Raw genomic sequence first — 18606 nt, forward strand, 5'->3', positions numbered from 1 at the left:
GAACTTTTCTAGAACTAGAGTATAAATGTTTTAACACAATAACTAAGTAAATGACACAAAGTCTATGTTAACCAGTTTGATGAAAATATTTCAAACTGTGTATGAAAACACTACACTGTACCCCATGTTTGCATTAATGTATACAGCTATCATTTAATAATAAAAAAAAGAAAAAAGTGCCAGATGAAAAAAAAAAAAGAAGTAAAATGGCAGCATAAAGCCCTAACATATCAATAATTACACTAAATAGTAATTATATAAATATATCAGTTGTAAAAAACTGGAAGAGAGGATTAAAAAATAGGACCCAACTGTAAGAAGTTCACTTCAGTTATACTGATACAGACGTACACATAAAAAGCAAGAGGGGGTAGAAAGTAGATAAAGCCATCTGAGCAAAGATTACTGGAGACTAAGGACAAGTAATGTTAAAAAGGAGGAGCCCTTACAGAGAGTCGCAGTTCAGAGCTGCGAAATATGTAAAGAAAGCCTGCCAGAATGAAAGGAGACAGACAAACCCACATTACCGTTGAAGAATTCAGCACCCAACTCTCAAAAATTGATAGCAATACAAATAAAATTGCCGCCACCAACCAACTCAACAAGGAGCTAACCAACACTTAGAGAACACACTCACATAGCAACAGCAGGACCATACACAGACCTCTACCAAGTGTTAAGAACTGAAATAACAGAGTATGCTATCTCATCACAAAATAAACATCAATAACAGAAAGATAACAGGAAAATTTCCACCAAAAACGTAGAAGTTAAATAAAACACTTCTAAGTAATCCATGGATCAAGGGAAATCAACAAATACAATAAGCTGAATTAAAATCAAAACAATAATATAACAACTGTATAAAATACAGTCAAAGCAGTGCTGAAAGGGCAATTGATAGCACTACAAATGCATACACAGCAAATAAGAACATCAATAAGCCACAGCTTTCACCTCAAGTACTTGGAAAAGGAAGAGCAAAACAAATCCAAAGAAAGCAGAAGGAAATAATAAAAACAGTAATTAATGAAAATGAAAACAAGACTCAGCACCTGTGGCTCAAGCGGCTAAGGCGCCAGCCACATACACCTAAAGTGGCGGGTTCGAATCCAGCCTGGGCTGCCAAACAACAATGATGGCTGCAACCAAAAAATGGCCAGGCGTTGTGGCTGGCGCCTGTAGTCCCAGCTACTTGGGAGGCTGAGGCAAGAAATTCGCTTGGGCCCAGGAGTTGGAGGTTGCTGTGAGCTGTGATGCCATGGCACTCTACCCAGGGGGGACAGCTTGAGGTGCCGTCTCAAAAAAAAAAAAAAAGAAAAAAAAGAAAAGAAAAGAAAAAAGAAGAAAACAAAAATAGAGAAAACCACTGAATTCTACCAAATACTTCAAGAAAATTCAACAACAATTCTTCACAAACTCTTTCAAAAAAAACAACCAAAAAAACAAAAAACAGAAAACAGAAGGGGAAGGAACACTTCCTAACTCACTGTGAGGCCAGAGTTAACTTGATACCAATACCAAAGATACCACAAGAAAAGAAAACTGACAATCAAAATCCTTTACAAATAAATAGATGTAAAATCCTCAGCAAAATATTGAATAATCAATCCTGGCTCTTAATAAAAGGATTACACTCCATTACTGTGTGGTAAAGGATTAATCTTGCCCAAAGGGAGATCTGGCCATTGCCTGTGGCTCCTGGGAAGTAATGTCTAAATCCTGGGAATGTCTTGCCTCAAAGAGGGCCTTTGGTGACCGTGGGCTTTGGATGATGTGGTTCAACTCAACCTACAGAGGGTGGAGAACAAGGTTAGCCACAGTGTGGCGGCCATGTCCTAGGACTCTCCTGGACCCTCTCCTATTAGCTTCTCCTTTGATTGATTATAATCTACACCCTTTTGGCTACATTAAACTACAACTACAAGTATAACAGCTTTTAGTTCTATTAGTTCTTCTAGCAAATTATCAAAATATGGGCATTCTTGGGGACCCCCAAATTTTGCAATGACCAAGCAGGATTTACTCTAGGAATCTAAGGCTGGTTGAACATATGGAAAAAAAAAAAATAAAGTAATATAGAGTATTACTGTAATAAAGACCCAAAACCATATGCTCACTAAACAGATGTGTAAAAAGCATTGACAAAATCTAATACCCTTTAATGATAAAAACACTTAACATACTAGGAAGAAAAGGGAACTTCCTCGAACTGATAAAGCTACTTACAAAAAAACCCACAGCTAACACCATACTTAACGGTAAAAGATTGAAGGCTTTTTCTGAAAGATCAGGAACAAGACAAGGATGTCTGCCCTTGTTACTTCTGTACAGAACTATACTGGCAACTCTAGCTAGGGCAACTGATAAGAAAAAGGCATTCAGGCTGAAGAGGAGGAAGTAAAGCAGCTGCTATTTACAGATGACACTTGTATGTACACAATCCTAAGGAATCAACCAAAAAATCTATTATACTTAATAAACAAGTTTAGCAAGGTTACAGGATATAATGCTGATAAAGAAAATTCAATTCTATTCCTATACATTAGCAATTAACAACCTGAAAAAGAAATTAAGAAAACAATTCCATGTGTAGTAGCATCAAAAAAATAAAAAACTTTGGAGTATATTTCATTGAAGTATAAAACTTGTAAAGGAAAACTACGAAACATTGTTGAACAAAATTAATGATCTAAATAAACGGAAAAGCATGGTGGATCACAGACTGTTGGCTTTCGTACTGTTAAAATAGCTATACTTTTTGGGGGGGGGGGGGCAGGGACTGGGTTTGAACCAGCCACCTCCGACATATGGGGCTGGCGCCTACTCCTTTGAGCCACAGGTGCCACCTAAAATGTCTATACGTTTTGTGATGGATAATTTTATGTATCAATTTGAGTGTGCCACAGGTGCCCAGATATTTAGTGTTATTCTAGGTGTTATCTTTGCAGGTGTTTCTGAATGAGATTAGCAATTGCATCAGTAAGAATGAGTAAAGTAGATTCCCCTCCCCCACATAGATGGGCCTCATCCAATCTAGTCAAAGGCTGAATAAAACAAAAAGTTAATAAGCAAGGGAGAATTCATTCTCACTGACTGTCTTAGAACTAGGACTCTGGTTTTCTCTTGTTTCTCAAACCAGCATGAGGAAGAACAAATCAGAGGGGGAATGGTGGGGAATGAGGAAATAAGACACACAAGAGACAAAGATGGGATGGGGAGGGCTGGAGTAGCTAAGACTGCAGCCAGCACTGAACTATGGAAACAGCTTTATTTATATAGTATCTTAAAGTTGCTAAATGACATAGTCTTAAGCACATGGGGTAAAGATTTAACTTTAGGGAGGAAAAGCCATGTGCTTGCCAGTAACATAAAAAGGAAAACAGGCAGGGGCTACATGACTTCTGGCAGAGGAGAAGCATCTGAACGCTCCCTGAACATCTCCTCAGGCTGTAGGGGCTCTGCCACCTCACAGCTCGCCCTCCACACTCTTGTTTTCAGACTTGGACTCAGACTAACATTTACACCATCAACTGTCCTGGTTCTCAGGCCTTTGGACTTCACTATACCATTGGCACTCCTGGATCTGTAGCTTGACAACTACAGATCTTAGGACTTCTCAGCCTCCATAATCACGTGAATTAATTCCTTACAATCCCCTCTCCCTCTACACACACACACAATCTCCCCTTGGTTCTGTTTCTCTGGAAAACCCTGACTCTTCAGATTGGGCTACACATTCAATATGATCTCTTAAAGTCCAAGTTGGCTTCTTTACAGGGACTGACAAGCTGATCCTAATAGTCATATAAAAATGTAAGGGATCCATCCAGAAAAGTCAAAATAATCTTGAAAAAAAAGAAAAAGTTGGAGGACTCACATTTCCTGATTTCAAAACTTTTTTCTTCCCCTCTCTTTATTTTTTTTTATTGAGACAGGGTCTCTCTGTTGGCCAGGACAGAGTGCAGTGACATGACCATAGCTTGCTACACCCTCCAATTCCTGGGTTCAAGAGATTCTCCAGCCTCAGCCTCCCCAGTAGGTATTCACAATGCCCAGGTAATTTTTAAATTTATTTTTGTAGAGACAGGGTCTTACTGTGTTGCCCAGGCTGGTCTCAAACTCCTGGCTTCAAATGATCCTCTTGTCTCCACTTTCCAAAGTACTTGGATTAGAGATGTGAACTACTGTAACCAGGCCTGATTTCAAATTTAACACAAAGCTACAGTAATCAAAATGGTGTAATACTAGTATGAAGACAAATAAACAGACCAATGAAAGACCCCCCAAAACAGACCCTTATGTACTAGTAAAATAATTTTCATCAAGGGTCCCAATACCATTCAGTAGTGAAAAGATGACCTATTCATCAAACAGCAGTGGAATCCTAAATATCCATATACAAAAGAATAAAGTTAGGGCCTTAACTTACACAATATACAATAATTAAAATGGATAAAAGACCTAAATATAAGAACTGAAACTATAAAACTCTTAGAACAAAACAGGGGAAAAGCTTCACAACATTAAATTTGACAAGAATTTCTTGGCTATGACAACTAAAGCACATACAACCAAAGAAAAACTAGACAAACTGGACTTCACGAAAATTAAAAACGTCTATGCATCAAAGGACACTACTAACAGAGTAGGAAAGCAACAAAAAGGCAACCCATTAAATACAAGAAAGTATTTGTAAGCCACACCATCTGATCAGGGATTTATATACAGGACACATAACGAACTCCTAAAACTCACTACCAAAAAACAAGTAATCCAACTAAAAACCGGGGAAAGAACGGAAATAGACATTTCTCTAATGAAGACATGAAACTGGACAATGAGCACATGACAGGTGGCTGGCATCACACATCCTCAGAGAGATACAGGTCAGAGACATAGGGAAGCCAGGTAAGGTGGTACATGTCTGTCTGTCACCCTGGGTATGTGGGAAGTGAGACACCACCTCACACAACAAACAAAAAACAAATGTGGAGTGTTGGTGAGGATGTAGAGAAACTAGAACCCTATGCACTGCTGGTGGGAAGATAAAATGGGTTTGGCAGTTGCTCAGAAAATTAAATGTAGACTTACCACATGGCCCCACTTACAATTCCATTACAGAAACCGTGTACCTCTGGAAGCCTCTTGGTGGTAAATGCTTGCTGTCCCACCAAAATCTGCTCTTCCCTCACCTATAGCAAATGTCATGTCTATTACATGACAGCTTCTCAAAGCTGTAATGTACACCCATGAGTGGGATTCCCCAATGTCGATGCATCTCCTCCCCTACAAGGTGAACTCTGTGAGGGCAGGCCCGACTGTTCTGCTCCCATCACACCCAGCTCTTAGCCAACGGCCTACCATAGAGCACCCCAAATGTCCACTAGTTGATGACTGGATAAGCTGCAGAGCATCACCCAGCCAGGAAAATAGTGAAAGCACTGGTAGGAGTACAACTTGGATGATGTTGAAAGCACGATGCTGAGTGAAAGAGACCAGTTACGTCTGACTAGGTACACCATGATGGTTCACAATAGGCAATCTTACAGAGACAGAAAGCAGGCTATGCTTTCCAGGGACTGGGAGGAGGGGTACTGGGTTTCATCCCTGGGTAGTGATGAAAATATTCTAGAAATTAGGTAATGGCAACGGTTAGACAACTTTGTGAATATACCAAAAACAAATGAATTATACTCATTAAAAGGATGAATAAACTGGTATGTGAATTATATCTCAAGGTAAAAGATTAACTAAGTTTAATTTTAAAAAATAACTCATAACAACTTCTCTCTGAGGAGACACCAGTGTCCTCACCTGTTCATAGATCTCAATGGCTTTCTGGTACTGCTCAAGCTGGGCGGCATATGCTGCCACCTTCAGCAGACATTTGTTGGCTGAGCTAAAATCAAGAACCAGAGCAGAGTAAATAACAGATTAACAGAAAAATAAAAGATGTACACATGGGCCCCAGTACACCTTCATTTGGCATAAATACACTCTCAGAGTATACAAAAGACCTAAACCCCCTCATTAAATTATATTAAGAAAAATAATACTTGCCTATTGGATTCTTCTCCTTTGTAATAATCAGCAGATTGTTCATAATGTGCAATAGCCTGAAAATACATGCATATTTTATTCAGGAACAATTCACTTATAGAGTTGCTTCAATAACTACATGTGCATAGATATTTTTCCTATAAATAAACCTATGCCAGCAGCAAACTCTTCACAACCCGGCCAACTTCATTTAAGGAACACAAGAAAACATGTACCTCTGGAAGCCTCTTGGTGGCAAAAGCTTGCTGTCCACCAACATCTGTTCTTCCCTCACCTATGGCAAATGCCCAGCTACCCCATGTACCCAACTTCTACTGCACTTAGGGCAGCAGAATGAGCCTGTGACTTGTTCTCTCCACAAAAGGGAATCAGATATGCTGTGGGCCCTGTCCAAGCTCAGGTGTAGATCTTACTTCAAATTCTTCTCCAGGCCTTTTCCAGTCTTCATGAGCTAGAATGGTAAAGATGACATTGAAAGCCATAAACTGAAGATGGCAGAACTCTGTCAGCCTGGTTCCCAACAGCAGATTGTACCCCCAACCCCAGCATCCTCACCACTGTAACCTCATAATAGCTACACTGAATTGCTATTTTAAAGGAATAACAAGGCCTGTTACTTGTCAGTCCTACTACCTGCAGCACAGACTACCCTCACTAGTACCCAAAGTGTCACCTTGTGAGGGTATTGGCAGCAAGCTGAAATGTGTGGCAGCCAATTAACAGTCAAGTGGAGAGGAAACAGAGGTTACAAACCAGAAAACCAGAAGCCCTTATCATGTCATGGCAAAAGATTTAGTGAAATCAAAAATGTCCCAACTTAGAATGTAGAATATGTTGTCTCCTGAAGCTAAAAAACCCTATGTGAAATAGCTGACAAGAGCCAAGAGACAGTATACCACTATTTTCAGAAAGATTTTATGAGTGGTGAACCCTGGAAGGAATTAGCTGTTTTATAGGTAGAATAGATAAAAGTCCAGAAATAAAGGCCTTATAAGACTGGAAAAACCAATGGTTTCTATACCCCAAGTTATAAGAGATAACTCTAAACGGTGCTTTGAACCAAGAGCGTGGCAGACTTTTTAACAAGTCAGAGAATAAATACTTTAGGCATTGTAGGCCATCCAATCTGTGTTACAATGAGTTCTCTGGTTGCAGCATGAAGGCAGGCAAGCACAGATGATGCATACGTGAAGTGTAGCTGTGTTCTAATAAAACTTTATTTACAGACAATGAAATTTCAATTTCATATAATTTTGATGTGTCAAAGAATGTTTTTCTCTCAATGATTAAAAAAAATTTTCAAATCCTTAGTTTTTAAGACACACAGAAACAGGCAGAAGGCACGCAGACTCCTGCCTTCGCTTTCAAAGTTCTCCCAAATGAGGGAGCTAGTGCAACATGAAAATCAGACTGAAGGTGCTGCCTTCCCACTCAAGCCCATTAGTTCAATGACTTCAAGGCAGCTCCTAATGAGCTGAGAAAGGGGCACCAAGCAAAGAAAAAAAATGAAACCAAACAAGCTACAGAAGTACTCTAGAAAACCATTTTGGCCATTATCACTGGCACAGGGACCACCACACCCCCACACCCCCACAGGTGGTAGGCGGTTAAGAAAGCCCACAGGTTAGAAATGGCAAATCCAGCATCACCCTGGCTCTGCAGAGCACCCAACCACTCCAGTCCCCAAACTTTGGGCCTTTTAAGAGCTGGGTCTCAGAGCTCCACCCTCCCCACCCAGTCTGTGGAAAAATTGTCTCACATGAAACTCAGGAACCTGGTCACACTGCAAGAGGTGAGCAGCAGGGGATCACAGTTCACTGCTTATGTCCCGCCTAACCCTGACCTCCACTTCACGGAAAAACTGTCTTGCATGAAACCAGCCCCTGGTGCCAAAAAGGTTGAGGACTGCTGCCCTAAAACATTACTTTGAGCAATTCTGTGAAAAACAGGTATTTCTACTGCATTCAAATGATATTTTAGGCCTACTGCTTCACCCATTTAGTCTACCCCAACGAATATGCTCCCCAAAGACATATATAACTTCTCAGAATTATTTATAAGAGAAAAACTGTCAACAATTAAAGTAGTTAAATATAATGGGCCAGTGGAGTGTGATTAAAGGTAATGGATGGAAAGTATTAATATGGAAAATTCATCATGAAATATTAAAAAATTAAAAATATAGCTATAAAGGAATAAGTGCATTAGAGTCCTCTTTTTGCAAATACATCATCATACATAGAAATGGAAAATGTTCCACTGAACACTTCTCAGAGCTGTCAGATACATGCATGAGTGGGATTCCCCAATGTTGCTGCGTCTCCTCCCCTACAACGTGAGCTCTGTGAGGGCAGGCCTGACCATGCTGCTCCTGTCACACCCGGCTTTTAGTCAACTGCTTACCATAGAGCACCCACTCAATAAACAGACGTAAGTAGATGAACACAAACTGCATGGAAAATGAACGTTCCACATTAAATACTGCCAGTATCTTCATTAATTTGGAATACCCAGGAAAAAAATGCTTTTCAGTGAATTTATGACTAACCAAAAATAACCTGCTTTGAAGTGGCCTCTTTCTCTAAGTGTTTAGCCCCCTTTCCACAGTCACACATGAGGAAGGCGTAAGAAACGACATCTCATCTTTTTCTAAAGAGGACAGAGGCACAGAGCAGAGAGAGTAAGGAGGCTGTGTCTGGCTCCCACTCTCACAGCCATTTCAGTACATTGAGCTCTATAGAGATAGAGCCAGAGCAAGTGAGAGCCAGACGAGCACCGGGCGACTCTGTGCCTCACTGAGGAAAAATAACTAAACATGGGCAAAGGAGATACTAAGAAGCCGAGAGGCAAAATGTCATCATATAAATTCTTTGTGCAAACTTGTCGGGAGGAGCACAAGAAGCAGCAGCACCCCAATGCTTCAGTCAACTTCTCAGAGTTTTCTAAGAAATGCTCAGAGGTGGAAGACCATGTCTGCTAAAGAGAAAGAAAAATTTGAAGATATGGCAAAGGTGGATAAGGCCTGTTATGAAAAAGAAATGAAAACCTATATCCCTCCTAAAAGGGAAACCAAAAAGAAGTTCAAGAATCCCAATGCACCCAAGAGACATCCTTTGGCCTTTTTCTTGTTCTAATCTGAGTATCGCCCCAAAACCAAAGGAGAACATCCCAGCCTATGCACTGGTGATGCTGCAAAGAGGCTGGGAGAGATGTGGGATGACACTGCTGCGGGTGACAAGCAGCCTGAGGAAAAGGAGGCTACAGCTCTCAACCCTCTGGGGTTTTAAAAATCAGCAGAAGCCTCCAGTCTCCATCTCATACAGCTATATCAGCATTAGGATTAACATCTCATACCTCAGAAGATCACCTGTTGCCCAGGTACTATTCAGCAAGATATATGTACTACTTTGGTTTTGGTGGGGTTTTTTTTGTTTATTTCTATTTCAACATTTTCCCTCCAGTTTATTTTTTTTCCTTTCTTTCTTCCTTTTTCTAGTTTAAATATAATTTTCCATTGTTGCCCTCTTTAATAATAAGAACTTCATTTTTGCAGTTTCTGCCCCTATTATTTGGTTTTTCCCCCAGTTTTATCTCATAAGGTTTTCTGTTTGTTTGGTTTGATTTCCAGTATTTTGGTCTTTCCTCTCTATTTGGTGAAGGTGGGGTACTGTGTCTGCTTAGGCTGACAAAGAGCTGCAGGCCTCAAGGGAACCACCCAACCCAGCACCCCCAGAGGTTGGGAGTTTTTAAGGTTGGGTCAAAGTACTCTACTGTACACCTTTATTTCTCCTGGCTCCCTCTTTCTTGTGCCTCTCTTCTTTTTGTCAACATTCCCTTTTACTCGCCACCTCTCCTTTCTCTTTTTTCTTTTTTTAAAATCTTTTTTCCCTTATTGCTCTTCAATCTTCTCATCTTTTTAGTCCTGTACCAAAAGGACACATTGAAACCTTAGGCCAGAGGCACAGTAATTTAAAGAGCAAGAGGAAGTGTAAGGAAAATTAGGGCAAGGAAACAGATAAAAGAAAACACTCACAAGGAAGAATCAACCAAAAAATCCTGGCAACATGAAAAACCAATCCAGAGCAAACCCCCCACCCCCAAGGGACCATGAGGCAGCTACCCAAGAGGGTTCCACTTATAAAGAAATGTTAGAAACAACAGAAGGGGAATTTAAAATACAATGATGAAAACAATGAAAGAAATTGCTGAGAAAGTAGAACATAACCAAAAGGAAATCCAAAAACAGAATCAAGAGATGAACGATATGAAGAATACAGAAAGGATATAGCTGAGCTAAAGGAATTAAAGCAGTCAATTAAGGAACTTAAAGATGCAATAGAAAATATCAACAACAGATTAGACCATGCAGAAGAAAGAATCTCAGAGGTTGAGAACAAAGCTCTTGAGATAACTTAGATAGTTAAAGAGGCAGAAAAGGAGAGAGAGAAAGTAGAACATTCACTGACAGAATTATGGGACTTTATGAAGCGTTCAAACATATGAGTTATAGGTATCCCAGAAGGGGAAGAAGAATGCCCCAGAGGAATGGAAACCATACTAGAGAATATTACAAATGAAAATTTCCCAAATATCACCAAAGATTCTGACACACTCCTTTCAGGGGGATATCAGACCCCAGCTCACCTAAACTCTAAGAGAGCTTCTCTAAGACACATTGTGATGAACCTGTCCAAAATCAAAACAAAAGAAAAGATTCTGCAAGCTGCCAATGAAACAAGGAGTTGGTTTTCTGAAAAAATAAATAAAATAGATAAACCTTTGCCAGACTAGCTAGAAATAGAAAAGTAAAATCTCTAGTAACCTCAACCAGAAATGATAAAAGGGAAATAACAACTGATGCCACAGAGATACAAGAGATCATCTCTGAATACTACAAGAAACTCTATGCCCAGAAATTTGACAATATGAAGAAAATGGATAAGTATTTGGAATCACATCCTCTCCCTAGACTTACCCAGGAAGAAACAGATCTCCTGAACAGACCAATTTCAAGCACTGAGATCAAAGAAACAATAAAAAAATCTCCCAATAAAAAAATGCCCTGGTCCAGATGGCTTCACACCTGAATTCTATCAAACCTTCAAAGAAGAGCTTATTCCCAAACTGCAGAAATTATTCCAAAAAATTGAGAAGGAAGGAATCTTCCCCAACATGTTCTATGAAGCAAACATCACCCTGACACCAAAACCAGGAAAACACCCAACTAAAAAGGAGAACTTGAGACCAATTTCACCAATAAATATAGATGCAAAAATTCTCAACAAAATACTAGCCAATAGATTACAGCTTATCATCAAAAAAGTCATACATTATGATCAAGTAGGTTCATCCCAGGGATGCAAGGCTAGTTTAACATACACAAGTCCATAAATGTTATTCACTGTATCAAAAGAAGCAAAAACAAAGACCATATGATCCTCTCAATAGAAGCAGAAAAAGCATTTGATAAAATCCAGTATCCTTTTCTAATTAGCACACTGAAGAGTATAGGCATAGGTGGCACATTTCTTAAACTGATCAAAGCTGTCTATAACAAACCCACAGCTAATATTTTACTGAATGGAGTAAAACTGAAAGCTTTTCCACTTAGAACTGGAACCAGACAAGGTTGTCCTCTGCCACCATTACTATTCATCATAATGCTGGAAGTTCTAGCCAATACAATTAGGCAAGACAAGGAAATAAAAGGTATCCACATGGGAGCAGAGGAGGTCAAACTCTCTCTCTCTTTGCTGATGATACAATCTTACACCTAGAGAACCCCAAGGACTCAACCACAAGCCTCCTAGAAGTCATCAAAAAATACAGTAATGTCTCAGGATATAAAAATCAGTATCCATAAGTCAGTTGCCTTTGTATACGCCAATAACAGCAAAGATGAGAGGCCAATTAAGGACAAAACTCCCTTCACCATAGCTTCAAAGAAAATGAAATACCTAGGAATATACTTAACAAAAGAGGTGAAAGACCTCTCTAGAGAAAATTATGAAACCCCCGAAAATTGCAAAGGATATTAACAAATGGAAGAACATACCATGCGCATTGCTGGGAAGAATCAACATTATTAAAATGTCTATACTTCCCAAAGCAATCTACCAATTCAATGGCATCCCTATTAAAATACCAACATTATACTTTCAGACTTGGAAAAAATAATTTTTCCTTTTTGTATAGAACCAGGGGAAAAAAAAACAAACGTATAGCTAAGGCAGTTCTTAGTAATAAAAACAAAGACAGCAGCATCAGCCTACCAGACTTTAGGCTGGACTACAAGGCCATACTGATCAAAACAGCATGGTACTGGCACAAAAGTAGAGACACAGACATTTGGAATCAAATAGAAAACCAGGAAATGAAACTAAGATCTCACAGCCACATAATCTTCAATACACCAAACAAGAACATACACTGGGGGAATGAATCCCTATTCCATAACTGGTGCTGGGAGAACCAAATATCCACATGTAAAAGACTGAAACTGGACCCGCGCCTTTCTCCACTCACAAAAATTGATTCAAGATGGATAAAAGACTTAAATTTAAGGCATGAAATGATACAAATCCTCAAAGAACGCCTAGGAAAAACACTGGAAGTTATCAGCCTGGGAAAAAGGTTTTATGAAGAAGACTGCCGTGGCAATTGCAACAACAACAAAAATAAACAAATGGGACTTAAACTGAAAAGCTTCTGTCCAGCTAAGGAGATAACAACCAAAGCAAATACACAACCCACACAATGGGAAAGGATATTTGCATATTTTGAATTAGAGGAAAGCTTGATAACTAAGATCTATAGAGAACTCAAATTCATCTACATGAAAAAAGCCAAGAATCCCATATATCAATGGGCAAGAGACATGAATAAAAAACCTTCTCTAAAGAAGACAGATGAATGGCAAACAAACATATGAAAAAATGCTCATCATCCCTTAATTATTAGAGAAATGCAAATCAAAACCACCCTGAGATACCATCTAACCCCAGTGAGAATGGCCTACATCACAAAGTCTCAAAGCTGCACATGCTGGCATGAATGTGAAGAGAACGGAACACTTTTACACTGCTGGTGGGACTGCAAACTAATAAAACCTTTTTGAGAGGAAGTATGGAGAACGCTCAAAGAACTCAAGCTAGACCTCCATTTGATCCTGCAATCCCATCAACTGGGCATCTACCCAGAAGGAAAAAAATCCTTTTATCATAAGGAACTTGCACTAGACTATTTATCACAGCTCAATTTACAATCACCAAAATGTGGAAACAGCCTAAATGCCTACCAACCCAGGAATAGATTAACAAGCTATGGTATATGCATACCATGGAATACTATGCAGCCATTAAAAAGATGGGACTTTACATCCTTTGTATTAACCTGAATGGAAGTAGAACACATTATTCTTAGTAAAGCATCATAAGAATGGAGAAGCATGAATCATATGTACTCAATTTTGACATGAGGACAATTAATGACTTAATACACAGTGGGGGAAGGGGAGAGCAGAGAAAGAGAGGAAGAAGGGGGTGGGGCCTCATTGTGTGACACCCCTTTTGGGTGCAACACACAGTTATAAGAGGGACTTTACCTAACAAATGCAATCAGTATAACCTGTTATCCTGTACCCTCAATGAATCCCCAACAATTAAAAAAAGAAAAAAAAGAGTATAGAGGCAGAGAATGTTGCTCCCCATCTTCCCAGTTCTTTTTTTTTTTTAAGACAGAGTTTTATTTTGTCACCCTCAGTAGCGTGCCAGCGGAGTCACAGCTCACAGCAACCTCAAACTCTTGGGCTTAAGCGATTCTCTTGCATCAGCCTCCCAAGTAGCTGGGCCTACAGGTGCCCACGACAATGCCAGACTATTTTTTTTTTTTTTGGTTGTAGTTGTTATTGTTGTTTAGCAGGCTGGGGCTGGATTCAAACCCGCCAGCTCTGCTGTATGTGCCTGGCACCCTAGCTGCTGAGCTATAAGTGCCGAGCCACCTAGTTCTATTTTTTTTGAGACAGAGTCTCACTTGTCGCCCTAGGTAGAATGCTGTGGCCTCACAGCTCACAATAACCTCAAACTCTTGGGCTCAAGCAATTCTCTTGCCTCAGCTTCCCAAGTAGCTGGGACTATAGGTGTCCATGACAACACTCAGCTATTTTTTTGTTGCAGTTGTCATTGTTGTTTAGCAGGCCCAGGCTGGGTTCGAACCCACCAGCCTTGGTGCGTGTGGCCAGTGCCCTAACCACTGAGATATGAGCACCAAGCCCCCATCTTCTTAGTTTTAAAGCACCAGAACTCAATTAATAAGGTTAGGTTGAGCCATATGTAACTGCTATATATACATATTTAAGAGCCAAATGTTGATAATTTGGTTTAACTTGAAACTTATTAAGTAATGGCACTGCTCATCAAAAAGTTAGAAAAGTAAACTACAGCTACACTTATCATAGTAAAAGAAAAACTTTAAGCCTTGTTTTCAAAAATACTAACTAAATAGTCATCACATTCCATAATTTTCCCAAGTTTCGTCAAGAGACTGGCCTTGAAAGAAAAGTTTACCCACTGGCTCACTGGTTTAACAGAAAGTGTCACAGGAAAGAGAATGATCACAGGTTATCTCTAGGTATTTACATATAATTTGGAATTTTAACAAGAAGTGAAATTTACCAGGAACAAGCAGACCCTTACATAACACAAATCAGCTCACTCTATTTGACAATTTCAAGGACTACAATAATAGCAAAAGCAGAAACAACACCAACAACAGTACATGGAAGAAATACAGTACACGGAGACTAGCTTACGATCCTGTTACCTAACCAGACTGCCAACAGGGTCACATTCCTCCTTCTTGGGGAACCTGGGTGAGAGGTACGAAGTTGGAGAATACATAGGGTACTGAGATGAGAAACAAAGGCCACTGAGCACATCATCAGTACTGTCACATAGAATGCAACTTCTAGAATTCAAGCTTAAGAGTCAGGTGAAAGAGCCTTCAACAACCTAACATTGGGATCTTTTACAACAAATACCCCTTAGCAGGACCTACCATGAATCTGCCACATACACCGACTTATCTTATGCTACATCTAACAGCATTAAAGAAGGGTCTCCCAGGGATGAGACAGAAATGAGCCACCATTCCTCTGGCTCATTGAAAAGACCATCAAAATGAAATCACATGTAGTGAGAATAAGATGGAATCAGTCAGGCTGGGATGGACATAACACAGCTGGTCTGGTCAGCTTAGGTCCTAAGTGACCTTTACTTACTATCTCCTGTTCTTATTACTTTGTAAATTTAGTTCTCACCCTAAAGATGCCCATCTTGAATAGTTTAGAAAATATTTGACTTCTAATTGGAAATGTTATAATAGGTCACCGAGTTATACTGATTATTTAAAATAAGGGTTAATGTGGTCTTTCCTTTAGAAGGATTAAATTAGGAAATCAACTTTTAAATTGTTTTAATAGTCACTGAGTTACACTTATTATTTAAATTAAGAGTTAATGTGGTCTTTGCTTTTATGTATTAAACTGTAACTCTGAAAATGGAAGAACAGAACAGTCTTAGAGAGGCTACTCTCACTGTTCTCCAGAATCAATGGTCTTCTGACAAATAAAGTTTAGTGAAACTATCCCTGTCTCTGCATATCGGCTGATAGCAACAGGCGGCTGGACCCTCTATGGCCAGTAACATAAAGGGGGACCATTTATTATTTAATTCAGTGTTTTACTTGATGAAGTAAAACTAGTAAATAAATTCATAAAATGTCAAACTTCACTGTCTACTAATCAAAATTTGCAGCACTGGGTAGCAATACTACAGGGGAAAAATTCATTTGTAACAAATCAGATAGAAGGTACTTTTGGCACAAATGATTTGTCTTGTCTTTTTTTGACAGTCTCACTATGTCACCCTCGGTAGAGTGTCATAGTGTCACAGCTCACAGCAACCTCAAACTCTAGGGCTTAAGTGATTCTCTTGCCTCAGCCTCCCAAGTAGCTGGGACTACAGGCACCCACCACAACACCTGGCTATTTTTTTTGCTGCAGCTGTCATTGGTGTTTAGCTGGCCCAGGCTGGGTACCAACCCACCAGCCTTGGTGCATGTGGCTGGCACTGTAACCACTGTGTTATCCTGACAAGCCAGTATAAGTGATTTTTCAAACATAAACTTCACATACCATAGACTACCATTTGGGGAGTCCAACTAGGGAAGAGAAGGTAATGATGTTTCTAAACAACACAGGAGCCCAAACATCAGGACCACAGTGAGCTAACTGTGTGTTCAATCACTAATACCCTTCCTCTTAGAACAGGCCCCATCAATGAGGAAGAGGCTGCTTACTAGCCAGTTCTCAGAATGGCAGGAATACCATCAGTTAACAGAGTTTCATTCTTTTGCCATGACAAATCATCATTTTTTTTTAAAGAAAAGATAAAAAAAAAATGTTATCCAGGTCATTATCCACCCTCAATTTCACCGAGACCCACATGGTGGAGCAGTTGCCTGAGGCCATGCCCTGGTGGCAGAGAAGGCACTGTACTGCGGGCTCCTGTGTACCACAGGCTCCTGCATCCAGAGTGCTCCTCTGAGACCTGGCCAAGGAAGCTGATATGGGAGCTTCTGTTGGCAAAGGCGCTCCACACACAGTGCTTGTCACACAAGACTCATTCAACCTCAATAAATGTACCATGCCCACCTCAGACACCCTGACCCGTGTGCCCCTCTCTTGCCCCATCATCTATCATACTCCGAGGAACAAAAGAGCACGCAGGTCCAGCTCTGTCACTTTCCTTCAGAACTACAGACAACCCTTCAAGCAGATGGCTCACATGCACATGCCAATGTATTGGTGGCTTGGACTTGATGAAGAAGCTCAGAAGGTATCCTCAGAAAAGCATGGCAATACATACACACATACATACATACATACATATATATATATATATTTTTTTTTAGACAGAGTCTCACTTGGTCATCCTTGGTAGAGTGCTATGGCATCTTAGCTCACAGCATCCTCTTGGGTTCAAGGATCCTCTTGCCTCAGCCTTCCAAGGAGCTGGGACTACGGGTACCCCCCACAACACCTGGCTCTTTTTAGAGATGGGGGTCTCACACTGGCTCAGGCTGGTCTCAAACCTGTTAGCTCAGGCAATCCACCCACCTCAGCCTCCCAAGTGCTGGGATTATAGGCGTGAACCACTGTGCACAGCTACATACCTATTTTTAAAAATAGCCAAATAATAAAATTTATGTAATAAGCATGAGCAAATTTTACGCTAAATAACCAAAATGTAGTACTGAACATGAAGTTAGAGGGGATCATTAACAATGCCAGTTCAACTTCAACACTGCCTAAAGGATGCTTCCCTGAACCAAGAAGATTCCATCTACTATGGCAGAGATAGTTATCTGTTTATTCTACAATTATTTATTTAGTGCCTAGTACATCCCAGAGTTTTGGGCTCTTTCTATAGACACAGTGCCCATGCTAGGGGAGGGCGAGGGACAAACATCAAGAGTGAGGAGCAGGGATGTCCCCAGCTGGGGACAGGTGACAACTGCTCTGCAGCAAGAGGAAGAGGCTGAGGGAGCTGTCTGTGGGGTCTGGTCTGTACTCCTGAGAATGTGAGGTTTCAGTGTTAACTGGGTGGTCTGACAGGCCTCATAGAAGATGTGATAAATGTGCAAAAACTAGAGGACATGGGAAAGCTGACCAAGAAGACTTGAAGGACATGTGGGGAAGAGCTCTGCAGAAAAGGCAACAGCAGTGAAAGGTCCTGCACTTACCTAGCACATTTGAGGAGAGCAAGGGGGCCAGGGTGGCTGAAGCAGGGCAGGGCAGGGGAGGACAGTAAAAGGAGAGAAGACAGGTCACATGGGTACAGGGGCATTAGGGTGGAAGTTGAAGAGAGCAATCCAGAGGGGCAATGAAGGCTATGCAAGGCTGACTATCCCTCTGAGGGAAGCAGGTGCCAACAAACGGTGATGAGCTGTGGAGAAACACATCTGACACACTGCCTACCAGGGACACTCTAGGTGGGGGCAGCAGGGAATAGAAGGCGGGGGACCAGTTAGGAGGCTCCTGCAGGATTAAGCCCAAACTGAAAGACAAAGAAATAGTGAGAAGTGCTGAGACTTGGGAGCAGGCAGGACAGTGCCCACAGAAACTGCTCACAAGTTAGACATAGAGCAACAGAGAAGGGCAATTTTGGAGAGAACACAGGGGAATGGGACAGGGAGATGCTTAAGAATCCAGACTAGGGGCAAGCTGGAGATAGCCACTGGCTGTAAGAAGGGAAGTCAGCAGGGAGGCAGATCAGAAATGTGGCGCTCCCTGAGAGGTCTAAGCTGCTCAGATCTGTAAGCTGATGGGTGACAGACACTGCTTACAGATGTGATGGCAGGTGAGTGCAGAGATGACCTTAAGATTCCTTCCCAGGGTACTCAGTGACAGAGCTGAGGATTCTTTTGGTAGTATTAATGTTCTGACATGAATCAAAGAGAGCTCTCATATCCTACAAGTTTCCT

At 40.6% G+C, this 18606-nt stretch overlaps 1 protein-coding gene across 1 annotated transcript in view; it reads right to left on the reverse strand.

The window, feature by feature from the left end:
• The window catches only part of NAPB (NSF attachment protein beta), a 61920-nt gene that overhangs the window by 11390 nt on the left and 31924 nt on the right, over window positions 1–18606 (reverse strand). Inside the window, exons 6-7 of the mRNA XM_003798477.3 lie at window positions 6064–6119; window positions 5818–5902 (exon numbers count right to left, since the gene is read on the reverse strand). Coding sequence (XP_003798525.1) covers window positions 5818–5902; window positions 6064–6119 — 141 coding nt within the window. The remainder of the gene's footprint in view (window positions 1–5817; window positions 5903–6063; window positions 6120–18606) is intronic.

This window comes from Otolemur garnettii, unplaced genomic scaffold (assembly GCF_000181295.1).
Source record: "Otolemur garnettii isolate 467f Iridium unplaced genomic scaffold, OtoGar3 scaffold00136, whole genome shotgun sequence".
Taxonomy (NCBI): Eukaryota; Metazoa; Chordata; class Mammalia; order Primates; family Galagidae; genus Otolemur; species Otolemur garnettii.